This window comes from Aspergillus wentii, assembly GCF_001890725.1.
Source record: "Aspergillus wentii DTO 134E9 unplaced genomic scaffold ASPWEscaffold_5, whole genome shotgun sequence".
In the NCBI taxonomy this organism is placed as follows: Eukaryota; Fungi; Ascomycota; class Eurotiomycetes; order Eurotiales; family Aspergillaceae; genus Aspergillus; species Aspergillus wentii.
The window spans coordinates 655,482-683,104 of record NW_024467836.1 but is presented as its reverse complement, the minus strand read 5'-3'; the positions used below and the strand labels follow the sequence as shown (position 1 = coordinate 683,104).

Sequence of the window (27,623 nt, the reverse complement as noted above, 5' to 3'; positions counted from 1 at the left end):
TTTTTTTTTTTTTTTTTTTTTTTTTCACTTTCCTCGACCACTTGTGTCATGATTTCATGTGAGGACTCTTGTACACCTCCAGATCTCGCCTTGCTATGCTGAAATATTTGGTGCCTTCACACATGAGGCAATGCTTTTCTTTCTTTTCTTTTTTCCCGTTCATGGTTCACCTTTCAACTCCTGTTGTATTTCTACTACTCATAATGACCTTTCCATAGTATAGGTATCGAAATTGAAAAGAAACTCTTAAGTATGGTTTTGCAAAGGATGAATAATCGCTAGTTTTTATAATAGTATACCATATTTCCACAACAATTATCGTAATATATACAGGTTTGTGGATTAGATAGAAGCACAGTTTTAGAATTTCACCTTGAAGACCAAAACCTGGTTGTCAATGTTATATCCAGATTCATCGGCGTATTTGAACTTGCCAAAGTTCATGTGTCCTGTCGGACATCAGTTAGTCAATCGTGATCTACACACTTTCTGTGACTTGTAATGGGGAGGCACAACTTACCATCCTGGGTCATAAAGTCATTATCGCTGAAACTGAACAGGAAGTATTCCCTGTCTTGGCCGGATTGAGACTTGGTCGGGTTTGCTGGTACCAGGGCTAAGCTCTCCCATTTCTCGTTGAGCAAATACTGGTCCGAGTCACCGCCATTGTGAAGGCCAAATTTAGCCAGCTCGGAGTTGACATTGTAGTTCAGGAACGAGCAGTATTCAGCGGGGGTAATTTCGGATTTCAAGACACCCTTTGCGGAAGCAATGGATCTATCAGCTGCATCGTATTTCTCGCCCTTGATGTCGGTAGTGGAGTTTGAAATGGAAACGATATCTGCATGGCGATAGACAGATCTTGTCTCGTCTTGACCACGTCCAAAGCCGGAGTCACGGGCGAGAACTAGGAAATCTCCGGTTGGGAGCTGGTGCATCTCTGATTGAGATGCCACAACGTAGGCCTTGTCTTTATCCTCTTTCGTGTAGTCGAAGTACTTGGGAAGCAGCACGGCATACTCGTGCTTGTATTTGGGCGTGTCGGAAGAGATGTCGTACTCGAGGAGACGAACAGGTTGACGGTATCTCTTCTTAGGCCCGCCTTCTTGATCCAACGAGGATTGTAACATGGTATACAATTTATTGCCATCGGCAGAGATAGTAATGGCTTCCAACCCTTGGTTGTTGTTGCGACCACTCTCGGTATCTTCTGGAATTGGCACATCACTGGAATCGTAGATAGGAGCGGAGGCAGCGCTGAAGCTGATACTGCCATTACGTCGCGGAAGGAATGCTTGTGGAGGCTGTATCGCCAGCACCATTTGGCCATCCTTGTTAAATTTGTACACGTACGGGCCGTATTCGTCGGAGACCCAGAAAGAACCGTCTTTGCCGAGAGCTAGACCCTCACTGTCGACAGAGATCCTTTTACCACCATCTCCAGCACCTCCGAAGCCATTGCCAGTATAGGTGGCTACCGGCAACGGAGGAAATCCAGGGTAGGAGGCGTAACCGGTACTATCCGCATCAAGGCCCGTTGTGGGCTCGCCGTCTGGACCGGTAAGAAGAATTGTATTAAGATATTTCAGCTGCAGATTGGGCTTGGACGGATTCTCTGCCGACGCATTGGGAGCCAGCTTGAGGGAAATAGCGAATTTGTGAATGCGAGATTGGAAGTTAAGAGTTCCATTGGTGTTCCTAAATGCATGAATCAGTTAAAAGGTATCAGCCATCAAGGGACTCCTCTATTACCAGCCACGATCAGGCAAGCCATAGACAATGCCCGAGTAGGAATCAACACCCGTCTGTCGCCAGGATGATTGGTCTATCGCGACCGAGCTCCCATATCCCCCAAGAGTGTCGCCATATCGATCAGTTGCGTTGGATGGCACGAATCCGTATCCTGCTAGTCCTGTGTATTTGTAAGTCGTCCCTCCACAGGTAGTTTGATTGACGACATTGGAATTGGGATGAGGAATGGAAACAGCGGTGGCTGCTCCCGCCAAAGAGAGAGCCGTCACCAAGACTTGAGGCCTCATTGGGAGATAGGACTTGTGATGGAATTGAGGTGATTATATGAGAATGAGAAAGTACCTTTGGAGACACTTCGAGGGGTCGAACGGCCCTTTTCAACGATACAAGGTAGTATCTGCTGCTCTCGCCGATCAGGGACATCGTACGGAGTAGCATCGCCCTTCTCCTCATCGGAGTATTATTGTATTATTGTCACATGGGGGCCGTGGGGTGGTGAGATGGATTGACGAGTTGCGAGAGAAAGTGGGATGGTTGGAGAGGGAAAGTTGGTGGAGACGAAGAGATCCCACCAGCAGAAATAGGAACGTGGCGGCGGTTATTGTCGCCATTGGCTGCTGGAGAGATTACCATCGTGATCCTTTGTTATCCCACGGCGATAGCGTGCATAAGATGGTACATCGGCTGCATCTACCTAGTCTAGTTTAATGCTCCCGATATTGACTAATTCTCCGGATGCCGCAGGAGGAGATCGGAGAGGTGCGAAACCGACATAATTTCATAAAGACAATAGGAAGTGAATCATTTACTAGCTTCGATATCCATCATATGGCTTTACTATAACTACACTCTCATATTTTACGCGGGCACAAATATCGACTAGGTTTTTACCCTTCATTCCAGGTCGATGGCACTTTCGGATAATTCTTCGCATCCAGCCCCAGATCTTGATACACGGTATCGTCACCTAATAAGGTTAGCGATGAAAAAAGTGAGACATGATTCTAAACTGACCTTGTAACGCTTCGATACGTTCTTCATTCTCATGCTCCATCTTTTCGAGCTCTTCGCCTGGCTGCTCTTCGTGAGGCTGCTTGCCACCAGCCTCTGCGGTTGCAGCCTTTCCCAGGCCATCGCCTGCTTCTCCAATCATCAGAAATTGTGCATTGGGATAATCGATGAATTCAGGCTCCAGGGGGACCCATCGCAAGTCTTGGAATTTCTCGCGGATGCTGTCATCGAATTGTCAGCGGTGTCTTCTATGACAGACTATTGAAATAACTCACTGTTCGGGATACTCTGGATCCTTAGGAAGCTTTGCGTAAGACGGGCCAGGATACTTAGGGTTCTTCGACTGCACAATCCAGCTACCACGATGGCGAAGACCGAAACTATCCTGAACATCGCCCAGTTTTTCGGGGATCGTCAGGATATAGGCAAGATGAGATGCCCGCTGAGTCGACGTGATGGCGTATACCCCTTCTGCATATGGTTTTGCTTCTTGGGTCGTACGTTCACCCCGAGTCGAAGTCACATACTGCCCCCCAGCAAGGAACTTTTCCTGCAGGTCCTTCATGGACTGTCCACTCTTTTCCACAAATCCCATATCTCTTTCTCTTCCAGATGTTGGAAACTTCTTTTTTGGAAGAATCATCAAGCGACAATTTGCACCGGGTTCAACCGAGCCCTGTTCTCCGTCAAGTACTGCTCCTAGAGGCGTCGGGCGTAAGACAAAAAAGCTCCGAGCAACATCGCTCACGTCGTGTGGATCTGAAACGTTGACTCGGGGTCGGTAAAAGAAATAGATGATACCCTTTTCTAGAATATTTGACGGCACAATATCTTCTCTTTCTTGGGACTTTCTAACTCCAGACTCCACTCCAGCCACCGGCTCTGGGGTCTTCGTTACAGGCTTCGTTTCGGCTTCTGTGATATGTTAGAGTCCGCGGGTACCAGCTTCGGCCTTGTGATCTCACCCTCAGCAGGCTCAGCCGTCTCCTCCTGTTTTACATCCTCTTTCTTCGGTATCTCTTCTAATCCTGGCTCCGTAACCCCTTCCCGACTCCATTCCTCCTCTGCCGAGGCATTTTGATCCTCCTTCTTGCCCCGTTTAGGTTCCGGGCCCTTTACTGTCGAGACTTTGCGTTTGGCACCAGCCGCACCCTTTTTTGAATCTGCGCTGCTTGCAATGGCCTCCTTTGCTTTGGTGGCCGCCTGGCGCGATGATGTTCTAGTGGCTGCCATATCAGCGATGATTTCTTGCGCGTGGAAAATCAGTTGAACTGAAAAGCACAAAGTCGATGCCACCAAATTGGTTATTCAGGACATCTGCCTCACTCTTGAGGAGGGGTACTTGTTCTGAGGAAATGGTCTTCAGATCCGGAAGCTATGAGGACTGCCTGACGTCATGGGCCCTCATCAATATTCCGGTATATATATCACGTGAGTTTAGCCTGTTGGGTCTAGCCCGGACTATTTTGAGGCTCTTGGCGTCGCCAAATATATAGAAAAGGCCATACACATACATGCATGACGTATTCAATCGATATCCATCGCATCTGCAGCGGGAGTTCCTCCAACAGCACCAGTGCTGTTGGATTCTGGCGACTGAGAGCCTGAGCTGGAGCTCACAGATGATCCAGTGCCGCTAGAAAGGTGAGAAGAGGTTCCATCTTCATTCGGTCGCTCTCCTCGTCGGCGTGGTCTTTTGGGACTTAGGCTAGGTTCCTTGTACTGGATATCACCGAGTTTGGATGCATTTTCCGGCTTCTGGGACTGGGCATATGCGGACGCTCCTATATCAACCGTCGGTGGTTTTCTTTTCTTTCCTCGTTTCTGTCCTCGTTGACGTAATTGGCGGTCGGTGTTGTCCGATTCACATTGAAGATCTCCCATCGATTCCACCAGATCACTTTGCCATTGTCCAGAGTTGCGAGGGTGATATGAAGTCGTAGAGGTCTCAGGCTTGGAAGTAGAATGATCATCGGGTTCCTCAATGGCATATGGCTTGACTACCTCCACATCTCCTTCGTAGCCTGAGTCTTGAGATGCTGTCTGTTCGCGATGGGCTTGGGGGCCGTCCACATTACCAGTAGCAGCATTATGAGCAGATTGGGATTGTTCGGTGCTGTTTAAATTCTCCATGTTGTTGGATGTTGGAATGAATGAGACAAGATGGGAAGACGTCTGATTTTCAATTTCCCCGTCATTTATCTTTATCAGCGGATGCTTTTAGAAAAACAATATATTATGACAGGTATTAAGAAATTGATAAAATGCACGATAAGCAAATATGCTCAATAAGACGTTGTATTAAATAAATGCCATAAGATATCCTCAATTGTAGACGGAGGCCAAAGCCGGGGCTTTAAAACAGGACCAATCTACATCACGCAGGCCGATCCTTCGTGCCGCACGCAAAGCACTCTGATGAAGTCGGAAGAAACAGCTAGAAACGCTCGCGAGAACTGATGCAATATCTCTCGTGGATTTATCCTGCGGATGGAGCGATTCCCGGCCCTTCGTGGTGGTTCCCCTGGCAGCTTCTCACCGCCGGGCCCATCATTGGCCCGCGGGACTCGCTTATTGGCTCTACAATTGTGTCCACGTTACCGCCATCGTCAAGAGGCCAGAGTTGGCCCAGACAGTCAGTACGTAGTCCAGAGAGTCCACGCTGCTCCGAGACTCGACCGCAACCCGCTCCATCTGCCATTCTTCCTCTCCTTGAAGTGGATGTGGTGGTCGCTTTTGTGATCTTTTATTTTATAGTGTGCGGAGCTTGCTACTCTATGGTGCGGCTCCGGCCAACCCTCTTTCAAGATGCAGTCCTCCCCAAACATGCTCACCAAGGTACGTACCATTGCTTGATGCTCCCTCCTTTGGGGTCCTCCCTCTATGGCTGTCTGGTTATGGACACATCTAACACTCTTGCGATGAATAGTTTGAATCCAAATCGTCCCGCGCCAAGGGAATTGCTTTCCATCCCAAACGGTCAGTTCGATATTAGTTGGCCTTAACGCGTCGCAATCGAGAGCGCTGACATTCAACCACCTAGGCCATGGATCCTCGTATCACTTCACTCCTCGACAATCCAGCTATGGGACTATCGCATGGGAACTCTGATTGATCGCTTCGAAGAACACGACGGTCCCGTTCGAGGCATTGACTTCCACCCAACCCAACCCCTCTTCGTGTCCGGAGGAGATGACTACAAGATTAAGGTCTGGAGTTACCAGACCCGACGATGCCTCTTCACATTGAACGGCCACTTGGACTACGTGCGAACTGTCTTCTTCCACCATGAGCTCCCGTGGATCCTGTCTGCGTCCGATGACCAGACTATCAGAATATGGAACTGGCAAAACAGGTCTTTGAGTAAGTCGGGTCCAGCCCGCTTGCCTTGAGAGGTACTGACATTTAACTCTACCTTAGTCTGTACCATGACCGGTCACAACCACTATGTTATGAGCGCAAAGTTCCACCCCACCGAGGATTTGATCGCCTCGGCCTCGCTGGACCAGTCCGTTCGCATCTGGGACATTTCGGGATTGCGCAAGAAGCACTCGGCCCCAACCTCAATGAGCTTTGAAGATCAGATGGCTCGGGCCAACCCGAACCAGGCTGATATGTTCGGAAACACTGATGCGGTTGTGAAGTTTGTCTTGGAAGGTCATGATCGGGGTGTCAACTGGGTGGCCTTCCACCCCACATTGCCCCTGATTGTCTCCGCAGGTGATGACCGACTGGTCAAGTTGTGGAGAATGAGTGGTAAGTCCTGGTCATCATCTGTGCTCAAATGGTTCATGTCACTAATGTGCTATCCTTCGAATAGACACCAAGGCATGGGAAGTCGACACATGCCGTGGCCATTTCCAGAATGCATCTGCCTGTCTTTTCCACCCCCACCAGGACCTCATCCTCTCCGTCGGCGAAGACAAGACAATTCGTGTGTGGGATTTGAACAAGAGAACTTCAGTACAGTCATTCAAACGTGACTTGGACCGATTCTGGGTCATCGCTGCCCACCCGGAAATCAACCTGTTCGCTGCTGGTCACGACACTGGTGTTATGGTCTTCAAGTTGGAGAGAGAAAGACCCGCGTCCGCTGTGTATCAGAACCAACTCTTCTACATCACCAAGGAGAAGCACGTCCGCTCGTACGATTTCGCGAAGAATGTCGAATCCCCTCCCATGCTCTCGTTGCGCAAGCTGGGATCCGCCTGGGTGCCACCACGAACCGTCTCATACAACCCCGCTGAGCGGGCAATCCTTGTCACTTCGCCTACCGACAATGGAACTTATGAGTTGATTCACCTTCCCAGAGACGCCACGGGGGCTGTTGAACCGACCGATGTCAAGCGTGGTCAAGGCTCATCTGCTGTCTTTGTCGCTCGTAACCGTTTCGCCGTCTTCAACTACTCGAACCAGCAAGTGGACATCAAGGACCTGAGCAACTCGACAACGAAGACCATCAAGCCGCCAGCTGGAACTACTGACATCTACTTCGGTGGTACAGGCTGCTTGCTCTTCATCACCCCCACCTCGGTTGTTCTTTTCGACATTCAGCAAAAGAAGCAACTGGCTGAGCTCGCTGTCAGCGGCGTCAAGTACGTTGTCTGGTCTAACGATGGCCTCTATGCTGCTCTCCTTAGCAAGCACAACGTGACCATTGTCACCAAGACCCTCGAGCAAGTAAGCAGCCTGCACGAGACCATTCGCATCAAGAGCGCAGCTTGGGATGACTCTGGCGTGCTCCTTTATTCCACCTTGAACCATGTCAAGTATTCCCTTCTGAACGGTGACAATGGTATCATTCGCACCCTTGAACACACCGTTTACCTTGTCAAGGTTAAGGGAAGAAGCGTCTACTGCCTTGACCGCAACGCCAAGCCCAAGATCTTCGAGATTGATCCCACTGAGTACCGATTCAAGCTTTCGTTGGTCAAGAGAAACTACGACGAGATGCTTCAGATCATTAAGACCTCCAGCTTGGTTGGACAGAGTATCATTTCTTACCTGCAAAAGAAGGGCTACCCTGAGATTGCATTGCAGTTCGTACAGGATCCTCAGACCCGTTTCGAGCTCGCCTTGGAGTGCGGTAACCTTGAAGTTGCCATTGAGATGGCAAGAGAGCTTGACCGACCCAACTTGTGGAGCAGACTTGGTGCTGAGGCCTTGGCTCACGGTAACCATCAAACAGTGGAAATGACATACCAGAAACAGAGGAATTTCGACAAGCTGTCCTTCCTATACCTGTCTACTGGTGATCAAGAGAAGCTGGCCAGGATGGCTAAGATTGCTGAGCACCGTGGAGATTTCACCTCTCGCTTCCAAAATGCTATCTACCGTGGTGATGTTGAGGACAGAATCCAGATGTTCAAGGAAGTGGATTTGTGTAAGTGTAATTCCATCTACCTCATATCAAAATGCTAATCAACTGTAGACCCGCTTGCCTATCTTACCGCCAAGACCAATGGCTTGACTGAAGAGGCAGAATCTATCCTGGAGGCTTGCGGTCTCACCGAAGACCAAATCACCCTTCCGACAACCGAGGAGCCCTTGCATGTGCCCCAGCCCATCGCCCCAACCTTCAAGTCGAACTGGCCCGTTAAGGCTGCTGGCCACTCGTCCTTCGAAAAGGCTTTGCTCGGAGAAGTTGGTGTGGCTGATGAGGATGCTGCCGCGAACGGGTTGGAGCCTGAGGAAGAGGAAGAGGAAGCCGTTACAGCCGGCGAGGCCCTCGAGGACGATGACGAGGATGTCGCTGGATGGGACATGGGCGAGGAAATCAACGTTGAGGAGGATGTAGACTTCGTCAACGTTGACAGTGCAGAGGCTGGTGCGAGCAGCTCCGAAGCTGACCTTTGGGCACGCAACTCCCCGTTGGCCGCTGACCATGTTGCCGCGGGGTCTTTCGATTCCGCCATGCAACTCCTTAACCGTCAAGTCGGTGCTGTGCAATTCGCCCCTCTGAAGAGCCGCTTCCTTGAAATCTACAAAGCTTCCAAGACCTACCTTCCAGCAACAAATGGTCTGCCTCCTTTAGTTAACTACGTTCGTCGCACTATTGAGGAGACAGATAGCCGAAAGGTCCTTCCTGTCATCCCCAGAGACTTGGAGACTGTTGCCAATGTCAACTTGCAAGAGGGCTATGCCGCTATGAGAGCGAACAAATTGGAGGATGGTGTCCAGATTTTCAAGGGAATTCTTCACACTCTCCTTGTCAACACTGTTTCGTCCGAAGCCGAAGTTGAGCAGGCAAAGAAAATCATTGCCACCGCCCGGGAATACATCCTCGCCATGTCTATTGAGTTGGAACGCCGCTCCGTGCCAACTGACACACCCGAGGGCCTGAAGAGAAGCCTTGAGCTCTCTGCATACTTCACCATTCCCAAGCTGGAGGTCACACACAGACAGCTTGCCTTGATGGCTGCGATGAAGTTCTCTTTCACCAACAAGAACTACTCATCGGCGCTCAGCTTCGCCAACCGCATGTTGGCCAATGGAGGCTCTCCCAAGCTGCTTGAACAGGTAAGCTTTTTCTGCCCTCCCCCTTACATTTGTAATATTTAGAAAACAATACTGACTACAAACCAGGCCAAGAAGATCAAGGCTCAGTGCGAGCGCAGCCCGCAAGACAAGATCGACATCGAATTCGACCAATTTGCCGAGTTCGACATCTGTGCGGCCTCGCACACTCCCATTTATGGCGGTTCTCCCAGCGTGTCAGATCCCTTCACCGGGGCCAAGTATCACGAACAGTACAAGGGCACCGTGTGCAGGGTATCTGAAGTGACCGAAATTGGAGCGCCGGCCAGCGGACTGCGGTTGTTTGTCCCCAGTCAATATTGAAGATGATGAAGTATGACAGTTTTCTTCTCGTGATTTTGTCCCTTCACGTGGCAGAATCAAGTTCATTTTCTTACTTAGGGGAGGTTGTGTTAGGGCGGTGCTATAGGGGAAAAACTCTTCCACTCTAGATGTATGGTTTTGTTGTATCTCAGATAATTACTCAGCGACTTTAGCTATATTAAACTATTTCAATTTTTTGTTCTTAAAGTATTATATTGAAATCATCGGTTATTAAAATTGAGAAGAGATTTGGTCTTGTGATGTCATGAGAAGAGATGATGATATATATATACAGTGAGTCCAATTCCACGCAGTTATCGAACTGCACAAAAACCAACTTCCCAAGCTCAATGTCTCTAAACAAAACCATGATAGTAATAGTACAAACCCAATGCCCTATTTTATGTTACACCATCTCTATAAGGGAAAAAAACCAATCTACTCCAATCAGCCCACTTAATCACAGCTTCCATCCTTCCACCCCGTCCTCCACCTCTGTTCCCAAAGCCGACAATCAAACTCCTTCTTCCCCAACTTCCGATTAACCTCATTATGCGCATCACACAGCCAATTCCCAAAATCCGACCTCCCACTCAACCGGGGCTTGTTGCGACCACTAGGCTCCGCCATCCACTTCTGGAAATCGTCCGCACATACCCAGCACGGGTAGATGCGCGAGAAGATCTTCATGAATGAGCTCATTTCAGTTTGTTGTTCCGCTGAGGCCTTTTCGGGGTATGAGGCTGCGAGGGAGTGGAGGAAGGTCCAGGTTGAGCGGCCGAGGGCGTCGACGTCTGGGGGGCAGTCGCTTCGGGGGGTTGAGGTGGTGGTTGGGACGGTGCTGGCTGCGGTGGCGATGGATTTGGGGATGGCGGTTGAGGGTTTGGGTTGTGTCTCTTGGGGTTGAGATTGGGATTGGGATTGGGATGCTTGTTTCGTCATGGTGCGCCATGATGCGGCGGAGGTGCAGAGGCGGCATCTGTAGAGGTATTTATCAGTAAAAGTTTGTATATGGAGACGTGGAGGGAGTGGTGTATTGATTGTAAACGTACGGTTTCCCATCCTTGTCGAGCACAACGCCCTTGGGTAAGTTGGCCTTGGAGGAGTCATCCTCTTTGGGGGTTGTAGAAGAGCTGGCTGTGGAGGCCTGATGGGGGGCGAACATGGACATTGTCGGTCTGGACTGCGCCGCAGTAGCATTTGAGTGAGTTTCCGCCATGGTGAATTCCGTATAGATTTGTTCTCAGGTTTTTGTTGGACGAGTAGAAGAAGTTTGCTTTATAATGACGACTGCGGAGTGCGGAGGGCAGCGGAGAAGCTTCTAGTCGGTGATAAGAGCAACGATAATCTCCAATTTACAGCAGTAGACGCTGGGAAATAAAACCAGGCCAAAGTAAAATACTATATAGCGCAAATACAATAGTATCCTCTTTCAAGGGACTGTTCAAAGCAATATAAGCGGCATCACCGGAGGATTGTTTTATTTTATGGCGCTTTGTCAGCGTCTCCTCGGCGAATGCGCAAATGCCGCCCAGATTTAGATGCGCGGACTTCCATCGAGTTGCTGAGGAACAACCTCGACGACATTACTGGGGAGTTTGACAGTTACCATTGTTATACATATCGGCTGGAAAAATACATTTCTTGGCCCATTTAAGTTATCTATTTGCTGCTCCATAGACGCGTGTTTGTTGATATTGTCGCGTCTTGAACGAGCCTGTGCAACTATTATTATTTACTTCTCACCACACCACAAACCCAACCTCTTTGCGACCTACTTCCTACGAATTTCATCAGATACAGTATGGCACCGCGATACGCCATGTCAAACTCCGAGTCTGAGCCCGATCAGCCAGCACCTGCTGCTCCTTCCGACGATGCGTTGGAAAAGGCTCTGCGCGACGCTGTGGCTGAGGTTTACAAGTCAGGAAAAATGGAAGAGCTGACCGTCAAACGGGTGCGACTGGCAGCGGAGAAAAGTCTGGGGCTCGATGGGGGCTTTTTCAAGGGCGACTCTAATTGGAAAGCAAAGAGTGAAGAAGTCATCAAGGATGAAGTGGTATGTTACGAGAGGCTGTATCCGCATGGCCGTCATATTTAATTGTCAAGCGATAGCTTTATGAACGTTCTCATCTGATGCGATTTTGATCAAATAGGAAACACAAGACCAAGCCCCCAAAGAACCAGCTAGCGATCACGAGAAGGAACCCTCCCCGCCTCCGTCAAAACCCGCCAAACCCACCAAGCGAACAAAAGCCGAAGCCCCCTTAAAATCCAATAAGCGTCGGAAGCCAAGTCCAGAAGAGGAAGCGGAAGTAGCTGCTCAAAGCGAGGAGAACGAGGTGAGTGAGGAAGAGGTCAAAAAACCAGCCAAGAAGCAGTCAAAGGCAGTAGCAAAGAAAACGGAGTCACCACCTTCCAAGGAGAATGTCTCAGATGACTCGGATGCTGCAGAAGGAGAGGATAAACCGACAAAGGCAGATGACGAAGATCTGAAGGACGGCTCAGAAAGTGAAATGTCGGTTGTGCTCGACGAGGAACCCCAGCCCAAACCCGCTCGCAAGCGGCAAAAGAGTGCAGATGCACCCGCAAAGAAAGGAGGGAAGAAGGCTCCCAAGGCCCCTGCTAAAGGCAAGGATGCCGATCTTGATCCTGACCAAGCAGAGATCAAGCGATTGCAAGGTTGGCTTATTAAATGCGGCATTCGCAAGATGTGGGCTCGTGAATTGGCTTCATACGACACAGGCAAGGCCAAAATCAAACACTTGAAAGAGATGCTAAAGGAGGCGGGTATGGAGGGGCGGTACTCTCTGGAAAAGGCGAAGAAGATACGGGAAGAGCGAGAACTCAAGGCGGACCTTGAGATGGTCCAGGAGGGTGCCAAACGATGGGGAACAGAAGGTGCGGACGAAGACGAAGAGGGCGAGGAGGATCGACCACGACGTAGACTGGCTCGAGGACGCAAAAGCCTCGCATTTTTGGACGATGAGGGTGAGGAGACGGATTAATCTGATATATCGGTGCCCCATGTCATTGTGATGAAGTCGACTACCCGCATCTGCTTGCCTGGCGCAGCTTCATGCCTTGTTTTATTAGAATTCGATACCACGAGAAAGCAATCATGTTTCGATTAATGAATAAAGGTCTGGGATGTAATGAATCCCATTGCTCTGGAAGTTCGTCATCTGCTCGACTTGACTCCGCTCATCCGCTGTGCCGTCAAGCTGAACACGGCGACCGAAGAGATGAAAAGGACAAGATTGTAGAACTAATTTCAGTGTCAGCCATCGCAACCACATGAATCCATGTCGTAAATGTAGCATACAGCAGTTCTTGAGTATTCGTTTTCCTCTGCCTCTGACCTGGCCTCAACAAAGAGGCGTCGTAGATTAGGAAGGTTTGCCTATGACGGTCAGAGCAGCCAAATCAACAATTCCACAGCGCCTTACCATGAAGATAGTAGCTAGCTAGTTCTTGCAAGAAGTTCTAGCGACGAGAGACAGATCGAGAAGAATAGAATCAAGAGTTGATGTTGACCGCAGGTGGGAGAGAATGGTTGCTTTAGCCCCGGACGGGCCCATCCACAGCCGCGTTTTGTGGACAACTTTTGGGCCCAGACACCCTGGACGCTTCACCTCTCCTCCGTCCTCCTCCAAACCCATTCACGATCAGGCAGATTGCCCTCTTTCTCACCGGCAATTTCACGTTTGACATCCCCGTACGACCCGGGGAATAATGATCTGACGCCATATCGAGCCCTCCCCTCTTCGATTTCCGAGTTGCGAAACGAGTCCCTGAAAGCTCTCGCCGCCAAATTCCCCGCAGTGGTCCGCAGAGACACTGCTGCATCCCAACTTCGATTCTAATAATTACTGCGGAGGCGCGACCGGGTCGTCGCTGAAGCCCGTCACTTATAGAGATGGCGATGAACAGGATACGAGGGGCCTTTGCGGTGCCCAGAAAAGGAGAAACGTTTGAATTGCGAGCTGGTCTTGTGTACGGAGTATCCCAACTTTTTTGTCGCCCAAGCGTATGATGATGCTGACTAGAGGGATAGATCCCAGTATGCCTACGAACGGTACGTTCAAAATTATCACCAGCTAATTCCAGATTATTTTATATGTACGACCGATCATGATTCTGACACTGTCGCAGAAAGGAGGCCATCCAGAAGACTATCATGGCCATGACCCTGGGCAAAGATGTTTCGGCCCTTTTCCCCGATGTTCTCAAGAACATTGCCACGACGGATCTGGAACAAAAGAAACTTGTATATCTTTATCTCATGTGAGTTGTTATGACCCTTCATATTGCTTCACCCGCTGATCTCGGTCGTTCTACCTTAGGAATTATGCCAAATCTCACCCGGACCTTTGCATTCTCGCCGTGAACACTTTCGTACAAGATTCCGAAGACCCCAACCCTCTTATCAGAGCATTGGCTATCCGGACAATGGGTTGTATCAGAGTGGAGAAGATGGTTGACTACATGGAGGAGCCTCTCCGCAAGACCCTCCGCGACGAGTCGCCCTATGTCCGCAAGACTGCAGCGATTTGTGTGGCGAAGCTTTTTGACTTGAACCCTCCTATGTGTCTTGAGAACGGCTTTCTTGAGATGTTGCAGGAAATGATTGGTGACCCTAACCCCATGGTCGTCGCAAACTCGGTCACCGCACTCTCTGAAATTTACCACGCTGCCCCTGAGACCCAAGCGCTTCAAGTATCGTCCAACACACTGCGGAAGCTGTTGATGGCACTGAACGAGTGTACGGAGTGGGGACGTGTCACAATTCTCACAACATTGTCGGAGTATAAGACCTCTGAAGTGACAGAGTCGGAGCACATTTGCGAACGAGTGGCTCCTCAATTCCAACATGCCAACCCAAGTGTGGTGTTGGCAGCCGTCAAGGTTGTGTTTTTGCACATGAGAAATGTTAACCCAGAATTGGGCAAGACTTATCTGAGAAAGATGGCTCCCCCTCTGGGTATGTTCAATGTCTGATTATATGATAAGTGATGACTTGTTGCTGACTGCTACGACCAGTGACCCTGGTATCTTCCGCTCCGGAAGTGCAATATGTCGCCTTGAGAAACATCGATCTGTTGCTACAGAAGCAATCTGATATTCTCAACAAGGAACTCCGCGTTTTCTTCTGCAAATATAATGACCCTCCTTATGTCAAATTCCAGAAACTCGAAATCATGGTTCGGATAGCCAACGATCGTAATGTTGATCAGCTTTTGGCGGAGCTGAAGGAATATGCCCTGGAAGTCGATATGGATTTCGTGCGACGCGCAGTCAAGGCCATTGGCCAAGTTGCTATCAAGATCGAAAGTGCCAGTGAAAAATGTGTCAACACGCTTTTGGATCTTATCAACACCAAGGTGAACTATGTGGTACAGGAGGCTATCGTGGTCATCAAGGACATTTTCCGAAAGTACCCTGGCTATGAGGGCATCATTCCCACGCTCTGTAAATGCATCGACGAATTGGATGAGCCTAACGCTAGAGCGGCCTTGATCTGGATTGTGGGAGAGTATGCGGAGAAGATCAGCAACGCAGGTGACATCTTGGGCGGCTTCGTGGATGGATTCAACGAAGAGTTTTCTCAGGTAAGTTCTTATGCGCTACGGATATTATGGTTGAAGCTTACGGTCTTTTCTCTAGACCCAATTGCAAATCTTGACCGCTGTTGTCAAACTCTTCTTGAAACGCCCCGAGAAAGCCCAAGGACTTGTGCAAAAGGTGCTTCAGGCGGCTACGGCAGAGAATGATAACCCTGATGTTCGCGACAGAGCCTATGTCTACTGGCGTCTTCTTTCCAACACAAGCGATCCGGATGCTACCAAGAACATTGTGCTTTCTGAAAAACCTCCTATTAAGACCACTATTCAGTCTCTCCCTCCCCCTCTCCTTGAACAACTCCTCACCGAACTTTCCACCCTCGCCTCGGTCTACCACAAGCCACCAGAGCAATTTGTTGGCCAAGGCCGATTTGGAGCCGACGCTGTTCAACGTGCTGCTATTGAGTTCGTCCCCCCTTTTACTCTGCTAATTCTTACTTTGAGCATAATTTCTAACATACTTTTTCAGGGAACAACTCCAGAACGCGCGCGAGAACCCACTGGCGGCGGCAGCAGCGGCGGCAGCCGTTACTGGCAAGACTCCCCCACCTCAAACTCAGAACAACGTCGAGAACTTGTTGGATATTGATTTCGATGGTGGAGCGCCAGCATCTGCACAAAAGGAGCCAAGCAGTGGTATGTCTGGTCTCGAAGGTCTTGCCGGTACGCCCGTTCGGGTCCAATCTCCTGCGGCTGGTGCCCCAGCACCAAGCAACAACCTTGATGACCTCCTTGGAGTATTCGGAGACAGCGGAAATGCTTCAAGCTCGACAAACCAAGGCGCTGGTGCCAGCGCAGGCGCAGACCTCATGAACGGATTTGATGGTCTCGATCTCTCTGGTAACAACAGCACCTCCCCACCGCCTGCTGGCAACCAAAAGAAGACGAATGAGGATATCCTGTCGCTTTTTTGAGAGGAGATCTAGTGGTTGCCTAGTGAATAAAGCATAATAGTTAAAGGGATCGAGACAGGAAAATCTCAAAATTTTCATGCCCAAGATAGATATATGTTTTCCCTTTACAGTTTGATTGATTTTATACTTTGTCTTCTTTTATACCAAAATCTTTTATCTTATCACCCTGGTCTACATATCCCTACCTGTATATCCCGATTTCCTGGAGCATTTGATTTTCACTTTGGTTTCTGCTCTTTTTCCTTTATCATTCCATCGATCTGGGTTCGATTTAGACTTGTCATTAAAGGAATATCTTTCACAAAATTCATAGGGTAGTGCATTATCAATTGACTATACGTTTGGAGTTTCCGAGAATATTTATCTGCCAATGTCGTCATACAGTAGTACTTTATAGTGTGAATGCCCTGTAGTTAGCGCTAATTACTACAGGGTAGACTGCGAGTGGGGTTGACTGGGTTTCGCCCAATTCGGAAGTGACGCTGAGCAGATCACAACGACACGAAGTCAACAGATATCAAAATTCCATCACCACACTTTATACGGGTGATATCCTCTTAATTCCCACCATCTACTGCGCTTCATGAACCATCGAGACTGAGCAATCTCGATTATCATGTCAACCTACCAACTAATGCGAAGTGCAAACATCTCAACAGAATCACAGCCTTGCCTGTTTCAGATGGGGCTGGCGCTGGGATAGGGCCATTCTAATGCAAGATGTGTTGTCCTATCACATGGGACCAGCTCTGAGCCAGTGCTGAGCTGAAATATCTTCTCATTATTCTTGTTCGTGTGAACCATCAGCACAACTCTTATCCACCAAGAATCAAACCGGAAATGTTCGGTAAACTGCGCGAAAAGCTTCGCCGTGTTCGCAAAGGAGGCAGAGGCGATGATACTACGAAAGGAAACTCTCGTTCTACCAATTTGTTCCAAGAGGGTAGGGGTGAGGCTGCGCCCGAACGTGGTCAATTCCGGCTCGAGGCCGCCGAAAACGCGAATGTTGACCGACCTATCGATGACACGAAGCATCTAAATGAAAGACTAGCTGAAGAAAGCTCGAAAGTTCGAAAGCTCGAAACACCGAACAAAAATACGAAGTCAAGTGCCTGGAAGAGCCTGAGCAAGATGGGGTCGACTCCGACGTGTCTCCAACTAGCAAGCAACATTCGAAGGGAACCTGTCTAGAAAAAGAAAGAAAATCCGATGACCCAGAGTTTGGAGCAAGGGCTTTGGATAGATTGAAGGATGGTCACGAACAAGACGAAGCCAAGACCCCTGAATGTCCTGTATCTGAGACGATACCTGCAGATGAGAAAGCAGTTGAGAGAAGCGATAAACCTGGTAATGCAGGCCTCTGGCAAAGAGCTTTTGATGAACTAAATCAGGATTTGAAGGGAAAGCTATGTGAAGAAAAAGCTATGCCTCTGGAAAATGCCATTCAAGATGTCATTGACAGAACGAAAGAGAACTTTGAAGCGTATCAAAATGGCGGACTGAAGTTCAAGAAGCATGACGGAAAAGAAATCAATGTTCGTGATGTGGCCAAAAAGATTCTCAATTCGGCTATTCACTGTTCAGAAATTGTCAAATGGATAGCAGCTTCGGACCCTAGTGGTCATGGTAAGTACCTAGCCTTGAACCTGTCTTAAAATGACAATTATTAATCAATGTCCAGCATCAAGTGCGTGGGCAATAATCTCGCTTGGATTGACAGTAAGAAGTGCCGTTTTGGTTTACCACTATGTGAAGCTCACCGTGACTTAGATGGCCAAAAATTTTGAGGATCAGAAAGAAGCTGCTTTCAAATCATCTCAATTTCTTGCTGATATCCTGGCTCGATACGTTATACTCGACAATTATTGTCGCACAGAGAAACTACCAAGCTCCGATGGACTCGATAATGCTATTTTGCAAGTATACAAAGCAATCCTAGAGTACACAGCAGAGGTGAAAAAGCGGCAGAGTACAAGCTTTTTGAGTATGTGCCATATTCAGTTCTCCTGGTGATCGCTCAAACTGATAAGCCGTAGATCGCATAGGGAACAGCATCTTTCCAGACTCCGATACAGAATTGGCACATCTCCGGTCTGCCGTGGAAGACCAGGACAATAAAGTCAGAAATTGGAGTCAGATTCACACTCTGCTATGTGAGCTATGCAGCCGAGGCAATTCCTTCCCATCACTAATGCTTCAAAAGATCACAGTACCAAGGGAGACGAAATACTCGCCAGTATTGAAAAGGTCTATCAAAACACAGAGACAATCAAGGACAAAGTCAATTGTATGACCCATTCTTATTTTTCTTGATAGCCTAGACTGATGATCTTAGCGGATGAAATGGATAAAATTCTTGGGTGGCTGTCTGACATTAAATATTCCCAGACTCAGGATGACAACCAAAGGATTCGAACAGACAACACTGGCGATTGGCTTTTATGTTCAGATGAATACAAACAGTGGAAGGCTACGCCTGGAAAGTTTCTCTGGTTATATGGACCTGGTAAGGTTTTTATATGAGTCCGATAATACAGTATTTCTAACCGATAAACGCAGCTGGTTGCGGGAAATCGATTCTTTGGTATGCAGGACCACTATAACAAAGATTAAAAACTGACAACGCCAGCTCTACCGTCATTCAAGATATTAAAAAACATTGCAACAATTCCCCATCGAGTAAATTATCCTACTGGTACTTTCAATTCAGTCGCGGTGAGACACAAAACGTGAAAAACATGACTCGGACTATTATTCGGCAACTGGTACCTGAAGAGCTTCCAATATCACTTGTAAATCTATGGAAAAAACAGAGCCATCAAAACAGTGATCCAGTCCAAGACGAGTTTTCAACAGTCCTCAATGATGTTATTGAATGTCATATGGGAGATCATTTATTTCTTATTTTTGACGCACTCGATGAATGTCCTGATAATGAGGTCCGTGAGAGAGATTTGTTGCTTCGGCTTCTGAAGGGTCTGATTGACAAGCACGGAAATAAGATCCATCTTCTGGCAACAAGTCGAGTTGAAGAAGATATTCGCTGCCATCTGGAGGAGAATTTGAATATAGATCCTGAGGACCGGATAAATCTGGAAGACCGAATGAATGATGATGTTGTGGCTTTTGTCTACAAGGCACTCAACCAGGGAAAGCTGAAAAGATGGGAAAAGAACGAGCAAGTCAAACATGAAATTCTGGCAAAATTATTGAACACACACGAACAAAGGTATTATTATGCCCTCTTTTGTTCTCAACAGAATCTTGCTAATATACTCTCTGCTAGACATTTTCGCTGGACTCATCTACAAATTGAATGGCTTGGAAAATGTAAAAAAAAGGCCAAGATCCTGGAATCACTCAAAGAGATGCCAAAAAGCCTGGGAGAAATGTACCACAAAATATTTCAAGAGATTCCTGAAGATGAACAGGAGGACGCGCGCTCAATACTCATATGGCTCAGTTTCTCTCTTACACCACTTGAGCTAGAAACGGTTGCAGCAGTAGTGGCCTATCCGGATCCTGAGGATGTTGTCAAAACTTGCACTACCTCTTTGGTGACTGTTAGTCCATCCGATGGCACCATCAAACTCGCCCATTTTTCAGTGAAAGAATTCTTGGCTGTCTCGAATCCTACCCATTGGTATCAGTTTACTGCAATTGGTGGCCATGCGGAAATAGTTAATCGTGCCCTTGACGATCTGCTTGACAAAACCGAGGATATTACTGCTAAAGAATGTGCTGATGATCTGCCGCTCATCAAATATGCCTCGACATATTGGAATGATCATTTTTCAGAGCTTCCTGACTCTGATATTCAATTTCCAGCCCTAGAAGAAAAGATATGTCGTCTGTTTGAAGAGGACATAGTCTACTTAAACTGGCGGTCTGTGGCTCGAGATGACTTTAAGCTGATTGCAGGGGATATACCCAAAGAACATTCAATGTACAATAGTACTGTTGAACCACCCATCTGCTTGGCCTGTGAAATGGGGGTGCAGAGTGTTGTTGAGAGACTACTTCTACAAGGGGCTGACCCTTTCACAACCTATGAGAAAGGCTATTACACTTATACCACATTCAAAGTGGCTATCTGGAATGGTCATCTTACTATTGTAAAGCAGCGGCTGAAGAACGTTGAGATATCAGAGAAAATAGCTGAGGATATTGTGACTACCATTGATCTTCGTAAGGCTTCGCTTAAAGAAGTTGAAGACCTTCTGAACATACTTTTGAGCACTGATATCTTATATGACAAGGATGAAAATGGACGTCTTGTTTTGTGTGAAAATTTTGTTATAGTCACAGCAGAGAATCGCTCAGGAAATCAGCTTATGAGCCTTCTTTTGGATAGGCAAGAACAGCTAGAGGTTCCTGTGACCGAGGAAGTTCTTGATGCAGTGGCAAGGAATACTAACTGCGGTGAAGAAACGATGCGAATGCTTTGTGATAGGAGAGGGAAAGACATTCAAATCACCGAGAGACTAATGTGGACAGTAGCCGAAAACTCTGGCAGAAATCCTGGTATACCAACTTTGGTCTTTGAAAAATTTGGCGCTACCGTTCCTCTGAGTCACTGGACCATCAGTGATTTTGTGTACAACGCAACACCAGAAGTAATGGAGTTTCTTTTACAGATCCGTGGCGATAAAATTCAAGTTACAGAACGGTTGTTGCTCCATGTGGCTAGATATCAGAGACATTCTGGAGTGTTTCAATTGCTCTGGAAAAGAGCGCCAGGCATTGAAATCACCGGGGAGCTTCTGTGGAGAATTGCACGAGAGCGTAAAGGCCTCGAATATCTGGAATTCTTACTCAGAGAATGCCCTAAAGGCTGCTTCATCGATGATAGAATAGTCCAAAGAGTGGCAAAGTCTTCTTCTGGTCTGCCTCTGATGCAAATTCTTTTGGACAAACGAGAGGCAGGATTGATTGCTTTTCATATTTCCAAGAGAACATTGAGAGCAGCTGCTCTTAATTCACGACAGATGATGGACCTGGTCATTAACAACGCAGGCCCGGATGTTTCAATCAATGAGATCCTATGCCTGCTAGCTGGTTACCACTGTGAAATAGAGCCTGTCTTGAAACATTTTCTTGAGCTTGATGAAAATCTGCCAATCAGCGAGGAAATCTTATGCTCAGCAGCTGCCAATCTATTGAATGGGGAATCTACTATCTTGAAATACTTGCTTGAGCTTGATAAAAGCCCGCCAATCAGCGAGAAGGTTTTATGCTCAGCAACTGGCAATCTATTTAACCTGGAATCTATCCTAAAATTTTTAATTGAGAATGGGGCAGACCTGCCAATCACAGAGAAGTTATTATGCTCAGCAGCTGCCAACATAGATCAAGGGAAATCTGCCCTAAGTTTTTGATTGAGAATGGTGGAGACCTGCAGATCACAGAAGAGGTAATGGTATCAGCAGTACGAAATTACCGTCAAGGCGAAAAAGTACTCGAATTGCTTTTCAACAAATTCCCAGATGCTCCAGTGACAGATCGTGTCTTCGAGGCTTCTTGTTGGTACTCCAGGAAGTTGTCACTCTTGTTCAAACGAGGTCGTGATCACATGCAAGATAGCCAAGTGATAGCGAGGCTTCTTGAGAAGGATATTTTGAGCCTATGGGAAGTGAATGGTCTGCTTGATAAAGGGCTACTTGACATTGATGATAATGTGGAGGCAGTGGGGGCCCAGAAAGCTTTGATTACAGCATTGAAAGATCGGCATCAGATGGAAAAGCTGCTGGGTTTACGAAGAAGCGATATCCCAGTTACCGAAGACGTTATACTGCAGGCTCTGAGGAACATCTCAGTGGATCCTGAGGCCTTCCAAATGCTGACCGATCGACTGGGATCAGCAGTACCCACCACAGACAAAATGTTGGAAATGTCTCTTCTGAATCAACAATCTCGATTCGTGGATTCGTTGCTCAAAGAGAGGCAAGATTGGAGTCTGCAACAGGTTTGGGATGCGATTTGGCAAAATAATCAATACCACTTGAGAAATATTGTGAAAGTTGCGAAATTTCTTCTGAAATATGGAGAATTTGATGTTTCACAGACCCTGCTGGAGTTCCTTCCACTCAGGGACTTCAGTGATGATGACTCTTATTTCCGCCTTGATGAGTTGTTTGATCTATGCGCTGAGCAAGACATATCAGCCCCTGCTATCGAAATGCTCACGGAGATAGTATTTCGACGTGTTCACGCGGTCCCTATCCAGAGATGCATTCATCGACTGGGTTCCGCGATACCAGTTACCGAGAAAGTCTTTGATTTGATTTGGCAAAATGAAAAATTCTCTTTCAAGCAAAAAGTGATACTTTCAAATATTCTTCTACAATATGGAGAATTTGATGTTTCACAGAAGCTGCTGAACCTCCTTCCAGATGTCGATACACAAGAGGGCTTCGACAACGAGGATCTTAATGAGTTGGTCAATTTATGTGTGAAACGAGACATATCAGCTCCTGCTACCAAATTGGTCGCAGAGATACTATTTGAGCTTGGCCTGGAACATACCATCGAGATTCATCAGACACAATCCCACGATCCCACTCACGGATGACCTGGTTCGACTTACAGAAAAGAATAATCGGGCAGAGAAGAAAGTTCTGATGCGTGTCCTCAACAAGAAAAGAGCTGCGGACCAGAAGATCGAGGTTGCTGGAACAAAGACAGAAGCAGAAGAAGCCTAGCTCGCGCCATTTTGAACTGTTGATCATTCAAAGTCTGTATCTAGTTGAATAAATTTCAACTCAAGAATGGCCATTTGAATGAGACTTGTATATATCATATGAAAAGGGCGAACATGGCAGCGTAGCCCTAACTTACGTGGGAAGACTATGAATAGTTACTCTTCTAGTTCCTGCGGAGTCTTTTTATCCAAGTCCATTGCAATCGAGCTCGAGTATAATTAGGATTGGTCCTAGTTCATTATATATCTAATGTGGGATAAGTAGTAGTGCATGTTTGGGCGCGTTCATCAGCTACCATGAAGATGGAAAATTAGAAAGTAGAACGGCCATGACTGTGAGTGAATGGTTAAGAGTTGTACTATTAAATATGATAGATTACTGGCCCGTTGAGGGACATCAGTGCAGTATGGTGTAGGTATTTCTGTATAACTTTCCCAAATAGGATGCATAATTTGCTGATTCATCTGTATAAAAACAACATATCACAAGAGAAGACAGAGCAGAGCACGGAGTATGGCCGGAGAAAATATTGGAGATGTCAACTCCAATCAGCAATCATCCATTTGGTTGCAGAATTTTCCCTCGAAGATAGTCGAAAAAAAAGAAAAGAAAAAAACCTCAAGTTAGTCTCCGAAAAACGGCACGGCGGGGTGTTCTGCCGGCTGAACGATGTTGATAATGTCCTTCATTTAGATACCAAAACAACCATTGCTTGGCTGAATAGCTTGTAGTCATGCAGATCATCTATTTTGAGATACTGCTCTCCAATGCCCCTGTTTGCACTCTGGTGATTCTTTCAGATAGATAGTTACCCCAATTCCACAATGGAGGCAATCGGGGTCTCAGCCAAAATTTCCAGACGATGGCGTGCCGTTCCCGATTCCACCGCTGGTCCATTTCCGCTATAGCCGGCGCTTATCAAACGATTACTATACGGACGATAGCGCACTTTGTCGAGGCATTTTTTATTGACTCATGTTCTTTATCGAGGGTGGATACCAGTGGCTTTCAGACCCGCTGTGAAAGAGGATCCATGGACTCCAAATTCCTCGTGGCCTATTATAAATGGAGGGGACATCTCCTCTTCTTCCGTCAGGGTTGATTTCTACCGGAAATCATTAGGATTTGCACATTATATCGATTGCTCTACCAACTGCAATGACGCAAACAGACTACAAGTTCGAAGGATGGATGGGCCTCAGCCCCGAATCCGCCAATGGCCAGATGGTTTGGCAGGAGTTTGAGCCAAAGCCATGGGAGGAAACAGACGTGGATATCAAAATCTCTCACTGCGGTATTTGCGGTTCGGACTTGCACACTCTCCGAAGCGGCTGGGTAAGCCTTTTTCATTTTTAACGAGAAGCTACGATTGTGAATTAACATCTTTATAGAGGCCTGCCCTGTACCCCTGCTGTGTTGGACATGAGATTGTCGGCACTGCCGTGCGTGTGGGATCCAAGGCTGTCGGAGGAATCAAAGTAGGAGACCGTGTCGGTGTTGGTGCTCAGAGTGATTCCTGTCTCGGACGCTTGGGCGATTGCCCTGAATGCGCCATGGGTTGGGAGCAGTACTGCAGCCACAAGATCGTTGGCACTTACAACAGCGTCTTCCTGAATGGCGGCAAGTCCTATGGTGGATACGGCCTGTACAATCGTACGCCTTCTAACTTTGTGATCAAAATCCCTGACGCCATTCCCTCCGCCCACGCAGCGCCGATGTTGTGCGGTGGTGCCACGCTCTACAGCCCTCTCAAGCACAATGGCTGCGGCCCCGGAAAACGCGTGGGAATCATCGGTGTTGGTGGACTCGGACATTTTGGTGTCCTTTTTGCCAAAGCCATGGGCGCGGACAAGGTCGTCGCCATCTCGCGCAAATCCAGCAAGAGTGAAGACTCATTGAAGATGGGCGCCGATCTCTACATTGCAACTGATGATGAGCCGGATTGGGCGACGAAGCATGCCCGCTCCCTCGACCTCATTGTTAGTACCGTTTCTTCGACAAAGGTGAGTTTCTTTTGAACTAGACGGAAACTGAACCAATGCTAACTAATTTTAGATGCCAATGCTCGAGTATATTGGACTCCTCGCCACTGGTGGCAGCTTGGTTCAGGTTGGACTGCCTGAGGACGGCACGCTCACTGCACCCATTAAAAACCTCACTCGCCGGTTGAAGATCCAAAGTTCCTTTGTTGGAAGCCCCAATGAGATCCGGGAGATGTTCGATCTAGTTGCAGAGAAGGGAATCAAGCCCTGGGTTGAAGAGATCCCTATGAAAGATGCCAACAAGGGCATTGTCGACATGCACGAAGGCAAGGCACGCTACCGTTATGTGCTGGTCAATGAAGAGCAGTAGGGGATGGTGGCCACACCGCCAGCAACTCTATGATGACGCGAATAGACTGTATATAGTTAGTAGATAGACGATCAATTTGACGAAGGTGATGATGACGATGATAATGCTGTTGATGTTGATGTTCAAGCAAAGATGAAGCGATTGCCAACCACAAGCGCACGTGATTCAATTCGCCGCTGTCGGAGACGCTAAGCCCGATCGGGCCTACGGAGGGGCATCCCCGCGGCGATTCATTTTAGGGATGATTCACATTTCATCTTTTGCCTCAGTCTGTTTCTTCGCTGCTGATCGAGTCTGGAGTCCCGTTGCGGTTGATTCTCTTTCGCCTCGTCTTGCATATCTGAATAGCGTCGTGTTTACCGGATTCTTTCTCACTACTGATAACCATGTCTCATACTATCTCCCAGAAGTATCTCAGCACGCGGGGAGCGTCCTATGGAGTAGGTGATCCAGAAAAAGGCCTATTTGCATGATAACATCGCTAACCTGTCTCTTACTGATTAGCTCTCTTTTGAAGATGCTGTCCTGAAAGGATTGGCCTCCGATGGTGGTCTTTTCATCCCCGAGGAAATCCCTTCTCTCCCCCCTTCCTGGGAGTCGGAGTGGCGCGACTTGTCCTTCGAAGATCTCGCATTCCGGATCATGTCCCTGTACATCTCCCCGACAGAAATCCCCTCGGAAGACCTGAAGGATATCATCAACCGATCATATGCCACTTTCCGCCACCCTGAACGTACCCCGCTGGTGGAATTGGATGGCAAGAAAAACCTTCACTTGCTGGAGTTGTTCCACGGACCGACATTTGCTTTCAAGGATGTCGCGCTTCAGTTCCTCGGAAATCTGTTCCAATACTTCTTGGTCCGTAAGAACCAGGGCAAGGAGGGCAAGGATAGACACCACCTCACAGTCGTTGGTGCTACTAGCGGAGATACCGGCTCTGCGGCCATCTACGGACTCCGGGGAAAGAAGGATGTCTCCATCTTCATCCTGTTCCCTGATGGACGTGTTTCTCCTATTCAGCAGGCTCAGATGACCACGGTCCTTGATGCCAACGTCCACAACTTCACTGTTCAGGGCTCATTCGATGACTGCCAAGATACCGTCAAGGCTCTGTTCGCTGACCCTGAACTCAACTCTACCCACAACCTTGCCGCTGTCAACTCCATTAACTGGGCCCGTATCCTGGCTCAAATGACCTACTACTTCTACTCTTACTTTGCCTTGACTAAGACACCCGGTTTCTCCAAGGACTCGAAGATGCGCTTTGTCGTTCCATCGGGTAACTTTGGTGATATCGCCGCCGGATGGTTCGCCAAGAGCATGGGTCTTCCCGCTGAAAGACTGGTGATTGCCACCAACGAAAACGATATCCTCGACCGTTTCTTCCGCAGCGGTGGTCAATACACCAAGAACGACTCTAAGGGAGAAGGTGTCAAGGAGACTCACAGTCCCGCCATGGACATCCTTGTCAGCAGCAACTTCGAGCGTCTCCTTTGGTACTTGGCCTTCCAGACCGACGCTTCGAGCTCCGCCGACGAAAGACGTAAGCACGCTTGCGAGAGCGTCAGCGGCTGGTTGAACCAGCTCAAGTCCGAAGGTGGCTTCACTGTGCCCAACGCCGTCCTGGAAGGAGCCAAGGCCGACTTCGAGAGTGAGCGTGTGAGCAACGACGAAACTATCGACCAGATCCGATCCACCTACAACACCTCATTCCCTACCAACCTGGGCCCCGGAAGCGCCAAGAGCTCCAAGACCGGTGGCTACATCCTCGACCCTCACTCCGCTGTCGGTGTGGCTGCTTCTCTCCGCTCCATTGAGCGAAACCCCGGCACAAGCCACATTTCCCTCTCCACAGCCCACCCGGCCAAGTTCGCCAGTGCAGTCGACCTCGCACTGCGTACCCAGGATGGATATGACTTCAACGAGGTTCTTCCCCAAGAATTCATCGGCCTGGAACAGCGCGAGAGCAGAGTCACTCCCGTGCCTGCTGGTTCTGGCTGGCAGGGAGTCCGTGAGTTGGTGAAGAGTGAAGTTGAGCAGGAGTTGCAGGGCTTGCGATGATCCATTGGATCCCTTATTTAATGAATAGAGTTGTCATTCTGTTGCATTTTGGGGCTTTATATACTATCTTCTTTTCCAGCTTTTAGACCCCCAAAAGTTAGTTTGAAATTTGAGACGCATTTCTAAATCATTTAACTCGTTACTTTATCTTTTTGTCCTTAGGCAAAGTAACCTAGGCTTTTATTCATCTCATTATTTATTTATCTACTTTTACTAAATAGATTAAATTTAAGTTGGGTGTATCGCCACTCGGGCATTCCAAGGTTTACAGGGCTTGCCGTCCAGCACGAATGGATACAGACTCATGGTGCGCTGAATGGCGAGAAGATCGGCCTGAGGGGGTACATCTCCCTCGATCTTTGCGGGAA

At 48.0% G+C, this 27,623-nt stretch overlaps 10 protein-coding genes across 10 annotated transcripts; 6 read left to right on the top strand and 4 right to left on the bottom strand.

The window, feature by feature from the left end:
• Positions 1 to 5: 5 nt before the first annotated feature.
• On the bottom strand, positions 6 to 2,161 carry ASPWEDRAFT_41800 (esterase-like/phytase family protein). The gene is made up of 3 exons (XM_040835654.1): positions 1,753 to 2,161; positions 521 to 1,698; positions 6 to 449 (listed from the first exon to the last, which is right to left on the bottom strand). The coding sequence occupies exons 1-3, from the start codon at positions 2,037 to 2,039 to the stop codon at positions 361 to 363; spliced, it is 1,554 nt and encodes a 517-aa protein (XP_040687589.1). The 5' UTR covers positions 2,040 to 2,161; the 3' UTR covers positions 6 to 360.
• Positions 2,162 to 2,639: 478 nt separating this feature from the next.
• ASPWEDRAFT_173345 (uncharacterized protein) lies at positions 2,640 to 3,996 on the bottom strand (the record flags this gene model as incomplete). The annotated part of the gene is made up of 4 exons (XM_040831052.1): positions 2,640 to 2,719; positions 2,767 to 2,984; positions 3,039 to 3,678; positions 3,729 to 3,996. 4 exons carry the CDS (start codon positions 3,994 to 3,996, stop codon positions 2,640 to 2,642), a joined length of 1,206 nt encoding a protein of 401 aa, XP_040687588.1.
• Positions 3,997 to 4,290: 294 nt separating this feature from the next.
• On the bottom strand, positions 4,291 to 4,896 carry ASPWEDRAFT_173344 (uncharacterized protein; the record flags this gene model as incomplete). Its single annotated transcript, XM_040831051.1, has 1 exon — positions 4,291 to 4,896. The coding sequence occupies one exon, from the start codon at positions 4,894 to 4,896 to the stop codon at positions 4,291 to 4,293; it is 606 nt and encodes a 201-aa protein (XP_040687587.1).
• A 675-nt stretch (positions 4,897 to 5,571) lies between these two features.
• ASPWEDRAFT_113778 (coatomer subunit alpha) lies at positions 5,572 to 9,603 on the top strand (the record flags this gene model as incomplete). The annotated part of the gene is made up of 7 exons (XM_040828434.1): positions 5,572 to 5,601; positions 5,693 to 5,742; positions 5,807 to 6,126; positions 6,184 to 6,519; positions 6,584 to 8,146; positions 8,195 to 9,282; positions 9,349 to 9,603. The coding sequence occupies 7 exons, from the start codon at positions 5,572 to 5,574 to the stop codon at positions 9,601 to 9,603; spliced, it is 3,642 nt and encodes a 1,213-aa protein (XP_040687586.1).
• Positions 9,604 to 9,817: 214 nt separating this feature from the next.
• On the bottom strand, positions 9,818 to 11,040 carry ASPWEDRAFT_41797 (flavin-linked sulfhydryl oxidase). The gene is made up of 2 exons (XM_040835653.1): positions 10,656 to 11,040; positions 9,818 to 10,582 (listed from the first exon to the last, which is right to left on the bottom strand). The coding sequence occupies exons 1-2, from the start codon at positions 10,820 to 10,822 to the stop codon at positions 10,060 to 10,062; spliced, it is 690 nt and encodes a 229-aa protein (XP_040687585.1). The 5' UTR covers positions 10,823 to 11,040; the 3' UTR covers positions 9,818 to 10,059.
• ASPWEDRAFT_41794 (putative transcriptional regulator) lies at positions 11,041 to 12,867 on the top strand. Its single transcript, XM_040835652.1, has 2 exons — positions 11,041 to 11,662; positions 11,760 to 12,867. The coding sequence occupies exons 1-2, from the start codon at positions 11,408 to 11,410 to the stop codon at positions 12,609 to 12,611; spliced, it is 1,107 nt and encodes a 368-aa protein (XP_040687584.1). The 5' UTR covers positions 11,041 to 11,407; the 3' UTR covers positions 12,612 to 12,867.
• A 357-nt stretch (positions 12,868 to 13,224) lies between these two features.
• ASPWEDRAFT_549289 (putative AP-1 adaptor complex subunit beta) lies at positions 13,225 to 16,250 on the top strand. The gene is made up of 7 exons (XM_040838124.1): positions 13,225 to 13,599; positions 13,661 to 13,681; positions 13,759 to 13,890; positions 13,950 to 14,587; positions 14,647 to 15,215; positions 15,271 to 15,632; positions 15,697 to 16,250. The coding sequence occupies exons 1-7, from the start codon at positions 13,523 to 13,525 to the stop codon at positions 16,139 to 16,141; spliced, it is 2,244 nt and encodes a 747-aa protein (XP_040687583.1). The 5' UTR covers positions 13,225 to 13,522; the 3' UTR covers positions 16,142 to 16,250.
• Positions 16,251 to 16,981: 731 nt separating this feature from the next.
• On the top strand, positions 16,982 to 22,986 carry ASPWEDRAFT_69676 (uncharacterized protein; the record flags this gene model as incomplete). The annotated part of the gene is made up of 11 exons (XM_040839062.1): positions 16,982 to 17,209; positions 17,251 to 17,767; positions 17,823 to 17,860; positions 17,912 to 18,125; positions 18,178 to 18,294; positions 18,345 to 18,428; positions 18,477 to 18,647; positions 18,701 to 18,725; positions 18,771 to 19,370; positions 19,428 to 21,369; positions 21,543 to 22,986. 11 exons carry the CDS (start codon positions 16,982 to 16,984, stop codon positions 22,710 to 22,712), a joined length of 5,106 nt encoding a protein of 1,701 aa, XP_040687582.1. The 3' UTR covers positions 22,713 to 22,986.
• Positions 22,987 to 23,926: 940 nt separating this feature from the next.
• On the top strand, positions 23,927 to 25,294 carry ASPWEDRAFT_41792 (NAD(P)-dependent alcohol dehydrogenase). Its single transcript, XM_040835650.1, has 3 exons — positions 23,927 to 24,177; positions 24,234 to 24,845; positions 24,898 to 25,294. Exons 1-3 carry the CDS (start codon positions 24,001 to 24,003, stop codon positions 25,192 to 25,194), a joined length of 1,086 nt encoding a protein of 361 aa, XP_040687581.1. The 5' UTR covers positions 23,927 to 24,000; the 3' UTR covers positions 25,195 to 25,294.
• A 94-nt stretch (positions 25,295 to 25,388) lies between these two features.
• ASPWEDRAFT_184453 (threonine synthase THR4) lies at positions 25,389 to 27,441 on the top strand. Its single transcript, XM_040832032.1, has 2 exons — positions 25,389 to 25,634; positions 25,699 to 27,441. The coding sequence occupies exons 1-2, from the start codon at positions 25,581 to 25,583 to the stop codon at positions 27,253 to 27,255; spliced, it is 1,611 nt and encodes a 536-aa protein (XP_040687580.1). The 5' UTR covers positions 25,389 to 25,580; the 3' UTR covers positions 27,256 to 27,441.
• Positions 27,442 to 27,623: the final 182 nt, after the last annotated feature.

Excerpts from the sequence above, each read along its gene's own strand:
- ASPWEDRAFT_41800 (XM_040835654.1), bottom strand. The coding sequence starts at position 2,039 with ATGAGGCCTCAAGTCTTGGTGACGGCTCTCTCTTTGGCGGGAGCAGCC. Across the intron at positions 1,699-1,752 it reads GGCTTGCCTGATCGTGGCTG|GAACACCAATGGAACTCTTA; the intron begins GTAATAGAGGAG and ends TCATGCATTTAG. Across the intron at positions 450-520 it reads TGACTTTATGACCCAGGATG|GACACATGAACTTTGGCAAG; the intron begins GTAAGTTGTGCC and ends GATGTCCGACAG.
- ASPWEDRAFT_549289 (XM_040838124.1), top strand. The coding sequence starts at position 13,523 with ATGGCGATGAACAGGATACGAGGGGCCTTTGCGGTGCCCAGAAAAGGA. Across the intron at positions 13,682-13,758 it reads TCCCAGTATGCCTACGAACG|AAAGGAGGCCATCCAGAAGA; the intron begins GTACGTTCAAAA and ends ACACTGTCGCAG. Across the intron at positions 15,216-15,270 it reads TCAACGAAGAGTTTTCTCAG|ACCCAATTGCAAATCTTGAC; the intron begins GTAAGTTCTTAT and ends TCTTTTCTCTAG.
- ASPWEDRAFT_41794 (XM_040835652.1), top strand. The coding sequence starts at position 11,408 with ATGGCACCGCGATACGCCATGTCAAACTCCGAGTCTGAGCCCGATCAG. Across the intron at positions 11,663-11,759 it reads AAGTCATCAAGGATGAAGTG|GAAACACAAGACCAAGCCCC; the intron begins GTATGTTACGAG and ends TTGATCAAATAG.
- ASPWEDRAFT_41792 (XM_040835650.1), top strand. The coding sequence starts at position 24,001 with ATGACGCAAACAGACTACAAGTTCGAAGGATGGATGGGCCTCAGCCCC. Across the intron at positions 24,178-24,233 it reads ACACTCTCCGAAGCGGCTGG|AGGCCTGCCCTGTACCCCTG; the intron begins GTAAGCCTTTTT and ends ACATCTTTATAG. Across the intron at positions 24,846-24,897 it reads GTACCGTTTCTTCGACAAAG|ATGCCAATGCTCGAGTATAT; the intron begins GTGAGTTTCTTT and ends AACTAATTTTAG.
- ASPWEDRAFT_184453 (XM_040832032.1), top strand. The coding sequence starts at position 25,581 with ATGTCTCATACTATCTCCCAGAAGTATCTCAGCACGCGGGGAGCGTCC. Across the intron at positions 25,635-25,698 it reads CGCGGGGAGCGTCCTATGGA|CTCTCTTTTGAAGATGCTGT; the intron begins GTAGGTGATCCA and ends CTTACTGATTAG.
- ASPWEDRAFT_41797 (XM_040835653.1), bottom strand. The coding sequence starts at position 10,822 with ATGGCGGAAACTCACTCAAATGCTACTGCGGCGCAGTCCAGACCGACA. Across the intron at positions 10,583-10,655 it reads CTCGACAAGGATGGGAAACC|ATGCCGCCTCTGCACCTCCG; the intron begins GTACGTTTACAA and ends ATACCTCTACAG.